We start from the raw sequence: 19,670 nt of genomic DNA, 5'->3' as shown, positions 1-19,670 counted from the left end.
GCCGGCGGCGACCAATGACGTCACCGAGCCGTATTCGTCCGCTGTGGGCGGTGCGGCTTGTGTGCGCGGCGGGTGTGTGGCGCGAGTGGTCATGGCGTCTCGCCGAGCTCTGCATTTCGTATTTAAAGTGGGAAACCGCTTCCAGACGGCGCGTTTCTATCGTGATGTCCTAGGGATGAAGGTGGGCGGGGCCCAGGGGCACTGGCGCGCGAGGGTGGCGCGGGCGGCTGAGCCAGACCGGGCCGAGACAGGCGAGAAATGAGTCTCAGCCGGAACCCCGGTGTCCGACCTTAGCCCCGAACTTCCCTAGAGCGCTGACGGGTTTTCAGGAAGCGTTTCGGTCCTGATTGGGTTAGATGACCTTTAAAAGGGGGCGCACGCTTATTAGTCGGCGACTAAGTGCTCACACACGTTCTTTCATTTAAATTCATTCACCAATAGAATCCGTATATTGAGCTCCTGTCCTTGTGGAGCTTCCAGTCTAACGGGAAAGCCAGTAAATAAACAAAAATTCCAGCGAACAAATAACTCAGCCTCTTCAGGTTTGGAACCTTTCGGTTTAAGTAATCAGCAGATTCAGAGCTGTTTCAGGGATGGTTTGCATAGTCTGTTTTGAATACTCAGCCTCTCTGGGTGAAGGCTCCGACTCTCAACAGTCCAGATCTAGGTGTGAAGTCAGAACACGTTCTCCTCTCCAACACCCCTCTGCAGCCCTGAGCGGCTTTGATTCTGCGTGGGTCACTGAGTGGCAAACAGGTGGAAGCTATATGGGCGTTCCTGATGAGCAAGGACTTAAGAGGTACAAGAGTGCAGTTTAATATAGAGAGTGCAGAAGACGTGGGGTGCAAATATACTGTCCAGTGTCACGGTACAAGGTTGCGGTTTGGTAACAAAGATGAAAGTAACCTGGATTAGAGCTCCAGGTTTAATGGGGTGGGGGTGGGAATTGGATTTGTACATAGTTAACAGTAATGGAAGTAGAAATTCGTTAAGTGATAGAAAACCACAAAGCTCTCCTTTAATGTGTAAATGTTATCTGCTATTATCAGAATACAACAGGAGAGACTTAACTCCAACCTGGAGTGGTCAAGAAATAATTCATGGAGACTTTGCATTTGAATTGACGTCTAAAGATAGGATTTCCACAGACCAGATTAGAGGGGGTAGGATATTAGAAAAACTAAAGAGCCAATGCAAGGATAAGGTATGTTTGGGGAACACCACTAGTTTTATGTGCCTTTAGCTTTGATTGATTAGTTGAAGTTGAGGGGATAGGATGTCAGTACCAATAGGTTGGAGCTGCTTCTGGTAGTATCTTGAATTCAATGATAAGGAATTTTGATTTTATGCCACAGTAAGTAGGGAGCTCTCTTACAGTTTGGAACAGGGCAGTGGTGTGATATGAGCTGTGCTTTAGAGACCTAATTTTATGGTGGTGTTGATATAAGAAATGTCCAAACCTGCAGGGAATTTTTATTATAAGAGTTTATTGGAGTCAGATGCTCCAGAGAGTGACAGTTTTTCAGTTTAAGGAGGGAACATAAGGAAGGTTACATGAAGATGGGAGGATTGGATTACAGGATAGTTAACAAGATCAGGTACTCTCTCAAGGATGGTCATGCTTCTGAAGGGTCTGAAAAAGAGGCATTTCAAAGCTGTGTTAACCTAGATGCACAGAAACAATGGATAGGGCTTGCTTAAGGCAAAGCTAAACCTTTTACTAAAGAAGTTATATGCCTGGGACAGGACTACCCACTATGACCTGCCCAGTTAGAAATTTATGTTCAGATCACCCTTTGAGGTTACTTTGAATCACTAGACTTGTCAGACTTAGTATAGTGCCCCCTTTTTTGTCCACAGTGGTATTAATGAAGGAGATCAATAAATATGATATTTTAATTGAACTTTTAAAAAAATTTTATGTACAAAGAGCTAGCATTCCACAGTAAGGTAGATAGCTTGAATGACCCACCCACAGAAGTTCACTTAGTCCAGCTAATGAAGCCTGTATCCTCATGTACCAGTGGAAACACAGGCAGCTTGTCTTAAGACCATATTTCCAGATCAGACTGCCGGCTTGAGCAGACACAGCAAGAACAAGAACCCTTGTTGAAATTTCTTGGATGGCTCCAGGAGAGCAGCTGGTGACCTGTCTTGCTCTCTGATGCAAGGAGCAAAAGGAAAGAGCTCTAAATATGATTTTTAATCGTCTGTGAGAGAAGTGACAGGAGCTAGACCTCGAGCGGTAACAGAGAGAATCGAAAAAGAAAATTGAAAATAACACATTGAGAGTCTACTGTGTGCAATGTTCTGTGCTATAATAAATTATCCATTTTCTCAACATATTAGACCCAGATATGAAGCAATAATCTCAGGGTTACACAACTACTAAGTGACAGCCAGAATTTCAAATCAGACTTTTCTAATGCTGAAGGCCACTTTTTTGCTATATAGCACTGCTTCCCAATCTAAATGGATCTCACAACTTTGCTTGGTTGCCTGGCCCTTAGCATCAAGCTGTTCTCTCCACCTCTACTACTTCTAGCATGAGGAAGATATCTTCTGTGTGTTTTACTAGTAAAGCTTACAAATGATAATGTCTGTGTTTTGATTATTTTCGTTTGTGCTGAGTGTGTTCTATGTAGTACTAGTAAAACTTTACAGTTTATTCTAATTCCCTTACCAGATTCTACGGCATGAGGAATTTGAAGAAGGCTGCAAAGCTGCCTGTAATGGGTATGACACCTTGTTTCTTAAAATCTTTAGGCTCTGAAAACCCCTGGAGAACACAGAGCAGTTCCTTGAAGTGGAATAAATTAAGGAGGCAATAAATGGGGCAGCTTCAGGAACACAAATAAGTATATGTTGTGGATGGAACAATGTCTTATCAAGTATCTCTTGAGCTTAGTAGCCATGGCAAGCCGGAAAGTTCCAAAGCCTGGTGGGAATTACATGCTTGTTGATGGATGTGCAAAAAAGTAAATTAAGGTCAGTTTGGAGGACTGCCTTTACAGGATTCTGTTCCCTACTTTAGAGAATAGATTTAAAAAATCTTTTCCTTAGGTAAGTGCCAGGGAGATGGTCTTTGGAGCCTTTGCTGATGGGGGCCATGAGCACTGTTCATCACTGTTTCTAGTACCAGCTGAGGTCATCTCATTCTTATGGATACTTAGAGGACCAGAAGGGACCTGCCCACCCCTCTGTCCCAAGAGTTCTGAGATTTTGTCTGAGGTCACTAGGTTCATTTACTTTCCTTTTTCTAGGCCTTATGATGGGAAATGGAGTAAAACAATGGTGGGATTTGGACCTGAGGATGATCATTTTGTTGCAGAACTGACTTACAATTATGGCATCGGAGACTACAAGCTTGGCAATGACTTTATGGTAAATATTTCCTTGTAGACTTTTGGCTATACCTTTTATTGAGGTATGATAGCTGCTGAATTGATGGCCATTTGGTGTAGTTGAGTGATTAGTTTTATGATGTTTTGTATTTAAAACTGCTTGGATACCTTGGCTTTAGGATGAACTGTGTTCTTCCCATGTTTTGGAATCAAACTGAATATGAGAGACATCTTTGAAGGAGACAAAACACCTCTGGAGGATTGATGAACCTTAAGAGGTTCAGGGCCAGAGTCAGTGGTCTGGTCAGGTCCTGATTGCCATACAGAGAAATATTTTCTCTGTACTGGACTGTTATGGTTGGTCTGGGCTATTATAGCCAATCCTAGTCAGAGAAAAATCTGAGAGGGTTTTAAAGGGCAAAGAGAAGAATGCATTCATTCATTCAAGAACTGCAGTTATTGCCCTGGCTGTTGTGGCTCAGTGGACTGAACACCAGCCTATTAACCAAAGGCTCACGAGTTCAATTCCCAGTCAGGGCACGTGCCTGAGTTGTGGTCCAGGTGCCTGACTGGGGGGTGTGTGAGAGGCAACTACACATTGATGTTTCTTTCCCTCTCTAAAAATAAGTAAAAATTTTTAAAAAACCCAGTTATTATGCACCTATTATAGTAATAGTATTAACAATTTATTAAGCAGTCACAGTGTGCTAATGGAATGCCACTGGGACCAAATACACAGCAAGATAGGAGTAACTAATTTTTAATCAATTTACTGAGCAGATCTACATCTTGCTAGATGTTATTTTGGTCAATTGATCTCACTATTCCTATTAACTCATATTAAAGTACTGATGTCTAGTGGAAGTTTTTATGGGAATCAAATGTCTATAAAAGTGTTTTGTAGATAGAAAGAACTGTTCAGATTCAACATACAAATATATTTGTTTTTCTTTTTTTCTCTTCACGTCTCTCACTAATTTATTCACTAACAGATGTTTATTGTGACTTACTATATCCCATGTTCCTTGCTAGGTGCTGGGGATAGAATAGAGAGTAAAGCATGTCGCCTGGCCCGAGGAACTTCCTGTCTGGTGGCGGCAGACAAGTAAAGACACAACAAGTACACAGGGTGATAAGTGCTAAGATTGGGATGAGAATAGGGACAAGTGGGCGCACACAGGTGAGAATTCAGGAAGCGCTTCCCAGAGGAGACCTCTGAGCCCGGTGAGTGGCGTTGGGCTGGGGGGTGAGGTGAGTGTCCAGATCATGTGCAGTGACTTGCAGGTGAGAGGGACCATGTCCCTCAGAACCGTGAGTAGCACAGCCTGACTGGAACTTAGTGTGGGAAGAAGGAAGTGGGTGGAGTTGAAGCTGAAGAAGTACCCTGGGGCCACATCATCATATTAAGATGTTTTTTAGACTTTATCTTAAAGCAGAGTGAAGCCATTTTTTAGCAGGGGAATGCCATAGTGTTTGGGGTGTGCAAGAATCCGCCTGGCCAGGGCATGGAAATTGGGTTGTCAGGGAGCAAGGCTGAAGTGCGGAAGCTAGCGCATCGGGACTGCTCAGTGACTAGCAGCTCCTTAACTGACGTGGTAGCAGGCGCTGGAGAGAAGTGGGTGGATTTGAGAGGTGTTGAGCAGGTAGAGCTGACAGGGTTTGGTGATGGAGAGTGTGTGAGAGTTCCTTTGTTTCTCCTCTTCTTTACTCTCCAAATTGAAATCGGGGAGCAAATAAAGAGCAAGCCCATCTTGGTGCCATCACCAGTGGACTGGCGTAGTCACGTGTTGAGTGGTGGGACTGCAGGTGCTCAGGTCCCGTGGGGGAGAGGAGAACAGCTGGGCTGCTCCATTGCAGGTCTTCCTGAGGGACTTTGCTACTCAGATGGCCCTGAAGGGAGCCTCCTCTGCTTCCCAGTTCGTGGAACAAAAAAAGAAAACAGGTTAATTAGAACTCCCATATATATAAAGAACTCCTGTACATTAAAAAGAAAAGGATCAACAACATAATTTTTTTTAAAGGACAAAAACTATAAACATGTCGTTCACAGAAAAGAAATTAGAAATATCTCTTAAACATCAATAAAGATGTTCAACTTCCACACTGCTATTGGTCATGTCTCAGATTGGCAAAAATAAAGTGTGATTGCACACTGAGGTAGGAAGGGTGTTGGAAAACTGCCACTCTTACACATAACTAGTAGAAGTATAAATCAGTACACCCTCAGTTTGGCAGTATCAGATAATTAATGCATTCATTCTTTGACCTTGTAGTTTCAGATCTAGGAATTTATATACTATGTTAATAAATATGTGAAATAACATACATATTTATTTTTATTTTTTATATATTTTTAAAATATTTATTTTTAGAGGGGAAGGGAGTGAGAAAGAGGGAGCGAAACATCAGTCACCTCGTGTGCCCCCAACTGAGGACCTGGCCTGCAACCCAGGCAGGTGCTCTGACTAGGAATTGAACCAGCGATCTTTTGATTCACAGTCTGGTGCTCAGTCCACTGAGCCACACCAACCAGGGCTTGACCTATGTATTAATTTATTTATTACAGTATTTATTCGTGTAATAAATATTTATTGAGTGCCTGCTGCATGCCAGGCACTGCTCAATGAAGTTTGGCTAACCAGTTTACAAAACAAAAAAATCTATGCCTGGCAGGGGTGGGGGTCAAGGGCCTGACAGACAAAACTAATAGATTAAATAAATAAGTCATATGATATGTTATTTAAAAGTAATCATTGTTACGGGGAAAGAACAGAGCAGAATAGGGGGACTTGGGAGTATAGGGCAGATGATTGGTTTTAATTTTAAGGAGGGTGTTGAGGGAAGACATCAATGAGGAGCTGACATTAGAGCAGAGGCCCAAGGAGATAAGGGAGCTGGCCATGTGGATACCTTGGGGAAGAGCTTTGCAAGTGGAGAAATAGCCTGTGCAAAGCCACCAAACGGCGCCTGATACGTTCAAGAAAATGCAGGGAGGCCAGTACGGCTGGAATAGAGAGAGTGGGGGTAGGGTGTAAAGGGAGGAGATGGGGTCAGAAATGACAATGGGTCAGATTGTGCTGGGCCTTTCAGGCCATTCTGAGCCATTCCCGAGTGAAATGAAAAGCCATCGGGGTTTTAGGCAGAGGAAAAACAACATGGGATTTGCTCTCTTGAGAACAGACTGTAGGATGTGTTTAGAAAGTTCACTCTGGCTGCAGAGTGACTGATGGATTCACAAGACTGGAGGCAGAGATCAAGGCTGTTGCCATAATCCACGCTGGAAGTGAGGCTGGCCTTATCAGGAGGTGGAAGTGTGCGTTTTTAGGTATCTTGATTACATTTAAATTTAAAAATGCCTTTGTAGTCGGTAAGAATTTTTTGTTTAAAAAGCAAAAAGAAATTTCTCTCACTGGACCTTTAAAATTAGGAGAGATTACCATTGGTTTCAATTCAAAGGCATTTGAATTTCTGCCCTGCAATTCACAAAGTTTGGAATCTATGTAAGAGAAAAATGTCCAAAACTTACTTTAACATCACTAGAAGGAAATTTTGGATGCTGATTAATTCTTAGGTGATTTGACATTGTCAACATAAAAAAATGTCCAGACCTGCAGAGAATGTTTATTTGAGTCAAACTGACTGAATTGCTAGAAAGCAAGATCTCAAATGCTCTGAAGAATGAGTTTTGCGGTTTCTTTTATACATTTGGAACTAAGGAAGAAACATAAGGAAGATTACATGAAGCAGGAGACAGTAAGGTACGGGATAGTTAACAAGATTATATGTTCCGTTGAGGGTGGTTAACACCTCTGAGGGGTCTAGAAAAGGGGATGCTTCTGGCATTTCAAAGGGATTAACCTAGATGCACAGAACAGTGGACAGAGCTGGCTTTAAAACTTTTACTAAAGACATTAGAAGCCTGGGCATGACCACCCACCGTGACTTGCCAGTTATGTGATCAGATCACCCTGAGGGGTTACTTTCCATCACTGAACTTGTATATACCCTTTTTTATCCACAATGTAAAGGTGATGGGGTTTTGTCTCATTATCTTGTTCTGTGAAACATTTGTTGTAGTTACTCACTTGGATGATATTGTTGTTCATTACAGGGTATCACACTTGCTTCTAGCCAGGCTGTGAGCAATGCCAGGAAGCTGGAGTGGCCACTCAGTGAAGTTGCAGAAGGTGTTTTTGAAACTGAGGCCCCAGGAGGATATAAGTTCTATCTGCAGAATCGAAGTCCACCTCAATCTGGTAATTATACTAATAAAAGCCCTCTGTCTAAAGGCATCTTTGGTGGAAGGAGAGAGGGAGCTGGATTTCTTTCTCCGGTGGCATCTGTATTGACATGAGATCTTTGTAACTATAGGAGAACTAGACTGGTTTTGTTTTACTGGTAATGTAGCTATTTGGGATACTTTCAGCTGCAAATAACCAAACCCAATACAAACTAGCTTGAACAATAAGAAAATGTTTTAGCTCACAAAACAGGCGTCTTATGAGTAGGGAAGATTCCAGCCTTTGGTGATTCAGCAGCTCAGCAAATGGCACCTAGAACTGAAAATTTCCATCTCTCTCCATCCTCTTGTCCACAGGGGCCACTTCTCCCAGAGCCGGTGCCCCTCATTTGGAAGGGTGGCTGTCAGTGACAGTGGCAGCTACGTGCTCCCACATTCCCTCTGGTAGGAGAGGGAGAGACTGACTTCCTGTTGCTCTATAAAGAGCAGAGCCAACCTTTCCTAGATTCTTTTAGCAAACTTCCTGGTCAGATCTCATTCATGTGCCTGCTCATGACCCAGTCACTGGCAAGAGAAGTAGGATCGTCTTTAGACCAGTTAGTCATATTCACTTTTCCAAACTGTAGCGCTGCTACTGGGTGAGCGGGGGAGGAATGGAAGTGAGGAGCCACCCATACACTGACTGCGCAGGGAGCAGGAAAAAACCTGCGTGATGCATTTCATTTACACCAGAGGCATCCTCATCCTAGTTATTTCATTCCTGCAGATTCTGCTTCCTGCTCTGCGCAGATAAAAATATTGGTGAATAGCAAGGGCAATTCCGCCTGCCATTGCGCTTGGAACACATGCCCCTAAGTGGACGCGAGGTGGGAGACACACTGCTTTTCCTTCCTCCCGTCTGCCTCAGGCCCCAGAATCCCCGCGTGCTGAGCATGACCTTGACCGAATGCTCGTCATGTGGAGCTCAGCAAAAGAAAGAGGTGTGTTCCCAGGGTGGTTAGGCTGGTGCTGTGGGACTTAGGGGAGATGGTGCTTCTGTACTTAATTAGCCACTTAGGGATTTATATGATGATTTTTTACAAATCAGTGATGGTTGCTTTATATACTAACTTAAAAACTTAACCCCTATCACAAATTCCACTGTACATTTTCCCCCTAATCCTGATGTTTCAGTATGTAAGATAATGGCAAGCCCCACAGTCCTAAGATGATTTTGTCCTTCAGAATGATAGTACCTTTAGGGCATTAATTTCTGATTGATAATACAGTCAAATCTATCAGTCTAGCGGGTCCACCCTTCCTTTGAATCACTCACTTAGCTGTAGTTTCACGCACTGGTTACTTTTCCTGCCCCTGTCTCCCTTCTGAGTCAGCTGGGATTTGTTGATGTCTCAGTGAGGGGGAAAAATAAAACAGTAACCCTAACCCTAACCTGGGAGAAGCTCCTTGCCTTAGGTCAGGGTACTGATATTCCAGCAAATGAGACCACCACAGTGAAAATGGAAGGAAATGTATCAGACGTAGACTTGGAATAACTTCAGAAACTCACTTTACAATATAAAAGTTTCCAGTAATAGTACTTTAATATAACTTACATTCCTTTTACACACAAAAAAGATTTTTTTTCACAAACAGATAAGCAAAAAAAGAAGGAAAAAAACACTACCCGTATATACAGAGATAACCACTGCTAACATTTTAGTATATAGCTTTCCAATCTTTTATCAGAAAATAAATAATTTAAAAATATATATTTTTTACTCCTATTCCATTGTAAGGATTCCATTGTATTGCACCGCAGGAAGATAAACAATTGTCTGTTGTTGGACATTTATATTGTCCCTAGCTTTTCTTTGTTCTGAGCAACACTGATGAACGCCTGTGCGATGACAGCCCTTCATACAGCCAGTCACTTTTAATTGTTGAAAATGGGGGTGCTCTCTTCCAAAAGCAGTGTACATTTTTAAGGCTTTTGATACATTCTATCAAACTGTTGCCCAGAAATGAACTAGCTCACACTATACCAGTAGCACGACTGTGATTTTCCCCTTGCACTGTCACTCAGTGCTGCAAACTTAAAGTATTTGCCAGTTAGATAACAAAATGTTTTATTTGAATTCTAATTTCTTTATTTGTGAAGTTAAATATTTCGTATGTTCACTGACCATTCCAATTCTGTGTTTTTTGCCCATTTTTCTAGGATAGTCATCTTTTTCCAATTAATGTTTAAAGATGATTTAACTAATAAGGACTTTTGGTCATATATATTGCAAAAAATGTTTCTTTGTTGTTTACTCTTTAATTTTTTTTTTTTAATGTACTGATTTTAGAGAGAGAAGAAAGGAGGGAGAGAGACATCGATTTGTTGTTCCACTTATTTATGGTTGGTTCTTTTAGGTGCCTTGACAAGGAGTTGAACCTGCAACCTTGGCGTATTGGGATGACACTCTAACCAACTAAGTTACCCAGCCAGGGCTTTACTTTTAATTATAATTTTTTTTGGATTTTGTTGTCTAGGGGTTTTCCATTTCATTTAATTAACCTAGCAAGTTTTCTTTCATGGATTTTGTATCTTGTGTCAGGTTTAATAAAGGCTTTCTCCACTCCAAAGTTGTATTAACAATCACCTGTTTCTAGTATTTTTATGGTTTCTTTCTTTAAACTTAATCCATTGACCCATCAGGAATGCATTTTGCCATATAGTTTAAAGGTGTAACTTTTTCCCACCAAATGAGAAGCCAGTTATTGAATAATGTGCCCTTTTGTACTGACTTAAAATTCCTTTATTATCAAAAACTAAATTCTTTCTGTTCTATTGCATTACACTGACCTATCCATTCCTGCTGTTTTATTCCCCTGCAGACCCTGTGTTAAAAGTAACCCTAGCAGTGTCTGATCTTCAGAAGTCCTTGAACTACTGGTCTAATCTACTGGGAATGAAAATTTATGAAAAAGATGAAGAAAAGCAAAGGGCTTTGCTGGGCTATGCTGATAACCAGGTGAATGACCTTGGAGAGAAATAATTTGAGTTTGGCTTATAAATGAGGTTAACGTGAAGGGTTATTCCGTTAATTTCTTCACAGTGATTTAATACTTAAACAGATAAACAGAATGAAGGAAATAAAAATTGCTGATAACCTCACCACATAGATATTTGGGGATATATCCTTTCAGAGGTGGAATTGCTGAGTCAAGAGAGATGTAGATAAGACTTAATACTATAATGATGATGTATTTTATCTTTTTCTTTAAAAAAATAACCCAGCATTTGAGCATGATACAGTCCTTGCAGTTTGACCAGTAGGTCTCTTCCTAGGAATTTATTTTACATACTCATCATACATGTTCACAAAGAACTGTGTACAGTTACCTGTTACAGCATTGTAATAGCAAAATACAAGAAATAACCTAAATGTCCTAGAGATTAGCAGAATAGTTCAATAATGTATGACTTATCCATAGAATGGATTATTATGCAGGTGAGTCTTCCTGTGCTGATAGGGTAACATTAATTGGAGAAAAACAAGGGACAGAATAATGGGTAAATTAAGCTACTGTTTGTGTAAAAAGAAAAGATATGTGCTTGCTGGTAGACACAGGAGACTGCTGAGAATGCCTCTGGAATGAGAGTGGGAGGGAGACTTAGTTTTTACTTTATTCCTTTAGTACTCTTTGAATTTTTTAAAAAAATATTTTATTATTTTTTAAGATTTTATTTATTTTTAGAGAGGGGAAGGGAAGGAGAAAGAGAGGGAGAGAAACATCAACGTGTGGTTGCCTCTCATGCGCCCCCAACTGGGGACCCAGCCCACAGTCCCGGCATGTGCCCTGACTGGGAATTGAACCAGCAACCCTTTGGTTTGCAGGCCAGTGCTCAATCTGCTGAATCACACAAACCAGAGCAATTTTTTTTTTTTTTTAAACCACATAACATATTCTAAAAAATAAACTAAACCCACTTACTTCTTTTCAGTGTAAGCTGGAGCTGCAGGGCATCAACAGTGCAGTTGATCATGCAGCAGCTTTTGGAAGGATTGCCTTTTCTTGCCCCAAAAAAGAGGTAATGTTTGGTACCAAGTGTTTTGTTTAAGCTCTGTGACCAGCTAGTTCAACCACTAAGAACCTTGGGCCTCCCTTTCTTTAGGTTCATTCTGATCATGGCTTTGGTATCAAGTTCAACAGTTGTCTCAGGTGGCTGAGATAAAAAAGGTCAAACAAGTGGCTCCCTGGTTCTTTCTGGTTGATCAGATATTTCTCTAGGGCTGATGAGGACCATGGCCTAACAGTGGTACATAACCCCTCACTCACGATTCCTTTTTATTTTCCTCAAGTTGCCCGATTTAGAAGACTTGATGAAAAGGGAGAAGCAGAAGATTCTGACTCCTCTGGTGAGTCTGGATACCCCAGGGAAAGCAACAGTACAAGTGGTCATTCTGGCTGACCCTGTAAGTATTACTCAGGAAGGGGACAGGGCTTTCTTTTGAGGTGTCCCTTTGCCAATTTTCTCTTATCTTTTTGGATATAGGATGGACATGAAATTTGCTTTGTGGGAGATGAAGCATTTCGAGAACTTTCTAAGATGGATCCAAAGGGAAGCAAATTGTTGGATGATGTGAGTCTCATTTGTGAATTTATATGATCATAGGTCCAAGGAAGGACCTAAGTGTGTATGGGGCAGGGCCAAAGCAACAGGGGCCAGTTCTTACTGTCAGAACCATGTTCTTTTGCTTTGGGGATGACTTTTGAGTTTGGGACTTGTATGTTTATTGCCACTTAATACGACTCTTCTCTGGGAGCAGCGTTGGTGCCTTCCCACACCTCAGGCTGCCTTGGGGACCACTGCCGCCCTGTGATGGTTACTCCACTCATTGAATGGACGTGCCTGGGTACCGTCCCCTCTCAGTCCCTTAGCTGTTTGGTCTTCTCTTCTCCTTCCATAGCATCATTCTCTTCCTTTCTAGCGAACTGTTTGCAAGCTCCACTGTCTTCCATCTTTGAAAAATCTTTTATTTACTGCGTATAACATCTCCAGATTTTTTTTTTTTAAACTCTGCCTATACACTCTTTCTACTTCTTATTTCCCACTCACCCTTCAGTCTGCACTACACCGGCTCCTGTCACTCAGCAAAGTGCGCTTTTTGATCTCATCAGTGACCTCCATGTTACCAAAATCCAGCAACTACTTTTCTATCCTCTTCAGACTTGATTTTTTTAGCAGCATCCGGGCAGTTGTCTGTCATTGTGTCCCACCGTCTCACATGTACCTGGCACATAGTAGGCACTCAGCGACCGCTCTGCTGATGACTAAAGGAATGAGTCAGCCTTTCCTTGTTCTGTCACTTAATGTCTGTGTGACTGACCTCAAGCAATTTACTTAAAGTCTCTAAACTTGTTTTCTTATCTAAAAATTTGAAAAAATAAGATTTTCCACCTGAGAGGATTGTTGTGTGGTTTATAGAGCCTGCCAAACTACATACTGACATAATAACAAACACTCAATGTTAATTAAAGTAGAAAATGTGTAGAAAATATAGCATTTATAAGTTTACCATAAAGAAAAATAGAATCTCTGGCAACCTCTCACCTGGCAAATTTGCTAGACTCTGGCCTTGCTCTTTCATATCACTGCCAACCTCCTCCTCTTTTGAGCTCTGTCCTCCTTTGGTTTTAGAGACCCTGCCATCTTTATGTTGCTGACAAATTCTCCCCCATCACACACCCCTCCTCCTGCGCCTGGTCCCACTCTGGCTCTCTGTTGTACTCATTCTATCACATTCTCTCTCTTCTCCCCGTAGATGTTACCCCCTCCTCTGGGTACTTCTGCTCTTCAGCCATCGTTATTTCTCTGACTTCCTAATTTCTAAGTTCCTACTCCTCCGTGAGCTCCAAACAAGTATTTTTTTGTTGTTATTACTGAGGTAAAATGTACAGAAATTTAGTGCTCATTTGATGGGTTTGGAGAGTCATATATATCCATACAACTACTACTCAAAATATAGAGTATTTTCATCACTGTAGAAAGTCCTTTTATGTCCATTTACAGCTGGTGTCCACCCCGACCTACCAGAGGTTTTGTCTGTCCTTTGACTTCATATAAAAGGAATCATTCAGTAGCTATTTTCTGTGCCTGGCCTTTTTCACTTAACATTTTTGAGATTCCTCCATGTAATTGCATGGAGTTTGTTCTGTTTTTAGTGGCTGAATGGTATTCAATTTTATGAATATAACACATTTTTTATCTGTTCTTCCAGTGGTGGATATCTGAGTTGTTTCAGATTTTCATGTATTATAGGTTCCTTGTGTAAATCTTCTTGTAGACACATGTTTCACTTCTCTTGGATTAATATGTAGGTGGGAAATTGCTTTTACTTTATAAGACACTGCCAAAGTGATTGAGCCTTTTGAAACTTTTATCAGCCACGTTGTATAAAATCAGAGTCCTAGCTGCTCTACATCCTCACCAACATTTGTGGGATTTTTTGTTGTTGTCGCTATACCAGAACATGTAAAATAGTTTCTCATTGTGATTTTATTTTTTAAGTATTTTTTAAATTTTATTTATTAATTTTTAGAGAGAAAGGAAGGGAGGGAGAAAGAGAGGGAGAGAAACATTGATGCATGTGTGAGAGATACATCAACTGGTTGCCTCTCGCACGCCCCAACTGGGGACCTGGCCCCCAACCCAGACATGTGCCCTGACTGGGAATCGAACCTGCAACCTTTCAGTCCACAGGCTGGCACTCAGTCTACTGAGCCACACCAGCCAGGGCTCATTATGGTTTTAATTTGCATTTCCCTGATGACTAATGATGTTGAGCACCTTTTCATATGCTTATTGACCATTTGCTTGTCTTCTTTTATGAATTATATTTTTTTGTCCTTTTCTTTCCATAATAGACTTATTCTTACTACTTCATCACTAAAAATTCCAAATATACACAAGAGTGTACAACAGATCCCTGTGTGACTGCCACCCATCAGCTCTGTGCCATAATTTCTCATCATTCTTTCCCACTCCACCTTTTTTTTGCTGGAAAATGCTAAGACAAACCTCAGACACCATGTCATTTCATCCCTAAATAAGTATTTTACACATTTTTAAGACAATTTAAAAGAAGTAAACATTAAAGAATTTTCTTATGTACCACACTAACATTGTCACACTTAAAAAATCAGCAGTATATCCTTAATGATACCTCAAATCCAGTTAATATTAAAATTTTCCTGATCCTCTAAAAGTAGTTGTATATAGTTAGTTTGTCCTATGTGTTTTTTAAATTAGCTTTAATGTAATTGGACTGTATAAATACAAAACAGTTTTTATGATCCATTGAGTTTCATGACAAACTACTTGGAAGACACATCTCTGTTCTCTTTTCATCGTAGCCATTCTAATCTGTTCTCTAATCTCTAAATATGTCTTTGCTCACATTATTTTATTTTCCTAGAATGTCCCTTCTCTTATTTGAATATTTGCTTATTTTGAAGGCCCAATCAAATTATTAATTTTTTTAATTTATTTTTTTCTTGTTGACTTATTGGAGTTTCAGATATGAGTTACTTATATCATCAAGTGCAAGTACTTTCTCAGTTTATGGCTTGCCTATTTTTTAATAGAGTATTTTGAAGAGCAGAAATTTTTTTAAGTCGTTTGTAAATTTTTTCTTTTATGTTTAGTGCTTTTTGTGTCCAGATCAAATTTATAGCCAATGAAACCTCTTCATCATGGATATGTCAAACTCAGTATGTCTATAACTTAATTTATCTCACCTCAAATCCATTCTTCTTTTAATAATATAAGAATAAATACTACTCTTTATTTGAAGTGTCTCCTATGTCCTTGACATATGCCATATTCTTTTTATTTTTAAATAAGTGCACAATTTGTTTTTAAAGATTTTATTTGTTTTGAGAGAGGGAAAAGGAGGGAGAAAGAGAGGGAGAAAAACATCAATGTGTAGTTGCCTCTCGCACACCCCCAAATGGGGACCTGGCCGGCAACCCAGGCATGTGCCCTGACTGGGAATCAAACCAGCAACCCTTTGATTCACAGGCCGGCTCTCAATCCATTGAGCCACACCAGCCAGGGCCATATTCCATTTTCTTAAGTGCTTTATGTCTATTCTGTATTCTTACCACAATGTGCAGGGGTGATAGTTCCCTTTCAGATGAGGAAACTGAGGCTCAAAAATATTGTCACCCAGTATTATACATTCAGTGTCAGGGCAAGAGCTCGAACAGAAATCTTTCAGGCTTTTCAACCAGTTCTTTTTCTTCCTCTATTTCTACTCTGCTCCCTCCCCTGAACAGTGCTGTGTATTTTTTCTCCCAATTACTTAAGCAAGAATCCTCAGAGCCTTTTTTTTTTTTACATTTAATATACTTTTTTACTTAGGATAGTTTTAGATATACAAACACAGCCATTTTTGAATATTGTTTCTCCTCACCCGGAAATTCTATTAGCTATTAGTCACCAAGAGTGTGAGTTTTACCTCTGAAATCGCATTTGTCTACTTCCTTCTGAAAACGTCCTTCTTATCACCTGTAATACTGCAGAAGCCTCCTTCCACCATCTAGTCAATCCCTGCTGGCAGCAGGAGCTTTCTAAAGCATAAATCCGGTAATTTAAAAAACCTGTTTAGTCTTCTCATAGCTCTCTGTTGCCTCAAAGATTGCCTCAAAGATACATTCCAAACGCTTTGACAGGGCACGTCTGGCCCGGCCTTCCTCTCTGATCTTGCAAACTGTTTGTTAACCAAGATTTACCTTCTTGCCTCCACCTGAGGGTTTTTCTTTTCCTCCCTCTTGTTCAACTTAGCCTTCCAAACTCAGAAGTTTTCTTGGGTTCTCCATACCAGAGTTTGTTGTTTCCCACACTTTTGAAAATATAGACATTTCTGCACCTTCATGGGTTTTTTCCTTGCATATTTTTTTATTTTTAAACACTTTTTATTTTCATCAAAATCCAGCACCTCTGAGATTTTATGTAAGTGCGATGCCATGATGTCTTGCCCTATCACTGAGTCCCGCTGCCCAAGGCAGCCATTTCTAGCATCACTGTTTCAAAATTAAAATTGCATATATTTCTGTTCCTTCATTTTCAGTTGCAGGAAAAATCTTTCGATTTCTTGGTGAGGTAGAGACTATTTTCCAACCAGTTAGTTACTCCTTTTCTTTCAGGCTTGCTATTGCTTTGTTTATTGTTCTATTAGAGCAAATGTTCCTCCCTCCTGTATACCTTTATGCAAAATAGTTGTTTTCATATCTGAATCCTCAGCTATTCTATATGTGCTTCAAAGCCTCAAACTGTCTCTGCTGTCACACCCAAACCCAAGTTAATACCTACCTAGCTCATAATGAAAGCTGGCATTTTTAAAGGTATTTCTGTACTTGCTTTTTGACTGAATAAGTGAATGTATTTCCTTAAGAAATAGCTATTTAGTATATACTTGGTTGAATTGGACAGGAAATTTTTAAGAGACAGATTCTAAGCCTCTACAAGCCCCGCGTCATGGTCTCAATCTGATAGAACAATAGGATAAAAGGTCTCTGGTGCATTCAAAACATATTATTAACAAGGCTTCCTTTTTAATTAACTGACTCAGATTAACCAAATAGCACCAACATAGTGTAATGGTGTGGGAAGAAGCATAGAAAAAGGAAATTGTTCCCGGCTCAATAACTAAAATGTCAGAATAGCTTTTCACCTTTGGTCTATTATTAGACTGAGTCTCAGGAGCACTAACGATTCTTGAGAGCCTACCCATGGGTTAAGAGTGACAGCATTTTCTGCTGTACCGCAGACCCCACAGCCTGGTGTGCTCTGTCCTTGCTCTGCAGTCAATCAGCCTCACTTCCTGGCTGCAGGTCCTTTACTCTACAAAGTGAAAATCCACAAGCAATTGCTCAATACTTATCAGCATTCTCTGTCAAACATAATACTCTATATTGAATAACACATTTCATTTGTTAATTTCTTGATTATGAATAATGGAATGACGTACAAAGTGAACTATATGTTTTCTTTTATGGACTTAGAATATATATCCCAATTCTGTTTCTGTAGGCGATGGCAGCAGATAAAAGTGATGAATGGTTTGCTAAACGAAATATACTGAAGGCTTCAGGTTAACAGAAGACATCGCATGGAAGAAGCATTTATGATTCCTTTCTAGCACCTGGGAGGTTTGATTTCTCTCACAATTTGGTTGTTTCCTGTATAGACAAGGGGGCTGGCGAAAATATGTGTCTTTTAATCTTTGAAAGCTCTGATATATTTTAGGTATAAAATTTTTTTATTGTCAGTCTAGTTAGAGAACTCTTGCTGTAGTCTGTACTGTCACTGGAATGGCATGATCTGTGTATCACTGTATTAGATTAGTAATAAATTATTTTCCAGCCTGGGACAGCTATATGACACAGGTTGGGATGGAAGGAATTTTGATAAGCATGTGGATTTTATGAGAACACCTGTTCAAATAAACCCAAATTGGTTACTTGTAAAGGAATACTGTAGCATCTGATGATAGTATGCTGTTCTAATGTCTTACTTTGGGAGGCCTTGACATTTAAACATTTTTTTAGAAATTTTGTTCCTTGAACAAAAAGACTTGATTAACACCGCCACATTCCTTGTTTTAAAATTTTGAGTAGCCAGAGAAAATAGCCAGAAGGGTCTAATGTGTTGCTACATGCCTGGCTCTGTGCTAGTTTCCTTATATAATTTTTAAAATCTTCACAAGAGAACATGTTAAATTTCTTAAAAATGGATGAGATGATTTCTTTAGCTTGAATAAAAATTTTTAAATGTTTTCTTGTAATTTTCTGTTTGGTCTATAGAACAGATAAATTTTAATAATTGGAAGCATAATTATATTGGGCATATTTATATGTTTTTTGAAGATGTACTTTTAAAATTTACCCTGGCTGGTTTGGCTCAGTGGATTGAGCGTTGGCCTGCGAGCTAAGTGTCGCTGGTTCGATCTTCTAGTCAGGGCACATCAGAGAAGGAAAACTCTGACTCCAAAAAACCTCCGCTGCCTTGTGGCATACCTCTTCAGGGGAAAGGCTAAGGGAGTAAACCCCGACAGAAAATCCGGAGCCGGAGTCCCTAAGGCGGTTTGACGTTGTAGTCAACACCGGCAACTCCTGCGGCGCACCTGAAGCCAAGCTGTATTGACTCCGTCTTTCCCTTGGACCCTTCAGCTGCGAAGAGAGGGGGGGTCTGCTGCATGGGCAACAGCAGACCCTCCATATCACCCTGCCCAGGCTCTGTAGCTTCAGCTTCACTGGAGAGGACACTCCAGCGTCATCACAAGATGTCGATTCAACACGGGAGGAGACAGATACCGTGTCACTCCTGAGTCGGACTGCACAGCCATTCTCAGCAGTGCAGATAGACTCTTAAGAAGCTACACCATCGTCTCTTGAGACGGACGGCTGCCGACCCGACTTTTAAAATTAAGCTGTTAATACCAACCTGTAAGAGTCATTATTTAAAGTGGTGGGCAGGTTCCAATTTTAGGAAAGAAATTGATGAGACTGGAAAGTATTGACCGAGAAGATACCAGTCCCAGAATAATATATATTAAATTACTTGTAAATCATAGCCTCTGATGTTCTCCCTTGCTGGCAGGGTGGAGTATGGAAATTTCAGGGTGAATTTTATCTTCAGGAAGCAATCATGAATTTCAAAGCAAACCAAGTTATATATGTTCCTGCTCTAGACAAGTGGTTCACTTTTTTTCCCTATTCATGGGAAAATTATTGTATGAATTTTGAATAATCAAATAAGCGTCTTTGTCTCTTTAGACTGTGATTTATTCTCAGATTTTCTATTAGATTAAGTAATTCTTTTTTTTTTTTTTAATTATTTATTTATTTATTTATTTTTAGAGAGAGGGGAAAGGAGAAAGAGAGGGAGAGAAACATCACTGTGTGGTTGCCTCTCACTCACACCCCCAACGGGGGACCCGATGAGCAACCTAGTCATGTGCCCTGACTGGGAATCAAACCAGCAACACTTGGCTTGCAGGCTGATGCTCAATCCACTGAACCACAGCAGCCAGGGCTTTAGATTAAGTAAT

At 40.4% G+C, this 19,670-nt stretch overlaps 1 protein-coding gene across 1 annotated transcript; it reads left to right on the top strand.

Moving 5' to 3' along the window:
* Nucleotides 1–32: 32 nt before the first annotated feature.
* GLOD4 (glyoxalase domain containing 4) lies at nt 33–18,395 on the top strand. The gene is made up of 9 exons (XM_090257737.1): nt 33–181; nt 2,687–2,736; nt 3,264–3,384; nt 7,456–7,600; nt 10,447–10,583; nt 11,558–11,644; nt 11,916–12,029; nt 12,110–12,196; nt 17,651–18,395. Exons 1-9 carry the CDS (start codon nt 92–94, stop codon nt 17,714–17,716), a joined length of 897 nt encoding a protein of 298 aa, XP_090113863.1. The 5' UTR covers nt 33–91; the 3' UTR covers nt 17,717–18,395.
* Nucleotides 18,396–19,670: the final 1,275 nt, after the last annotated feature.

The sequence above is a fragment of the Furipterus horrens genome, unplaced genomic scaffold, assembly GCF_987537825.1.
Source record: "Furipterus horrens unplaced genomic scaffold, mFurHor1.1.pri manual_scaffold_11, whole genome shotgun sequence".
Taxonomy (NCBI): Eukaryota; Metazoa; Chordata; class Mammalia; order Chiroptera; family Furipteridae; genus Furipterus; species Furipterus horrens.
Note: the sequence above shows the minus strand (reverse complement) of the source record. Positions and strands in the feature narration are given on the sequence as shown.

Bases quoted from the DNA above. Each gene is read 5' to 3' on its own strand.
- GLOD4 (XM_090257737.1), top strand. From the start codon at position 92: ATGGCGTCTCGCCGAGCTCTGCATTTCGTATTTAAAGTGGGAAACCGC. The intron at 182-2,686 runs GTGGGCGGGGCC...TTCCCTTACCAG, and splicing joins GTGATGTCCTAGGGATGAAG to ATTCTACGGCATGAGGAATT. The intron at 10,584-11,557 runs GTGAATGACCTT...ACTTCTTTTCAG, and splicing joins TGGGCTATGCTGATAACCAG to TGTAAGCTGGAGCTGCAGGG.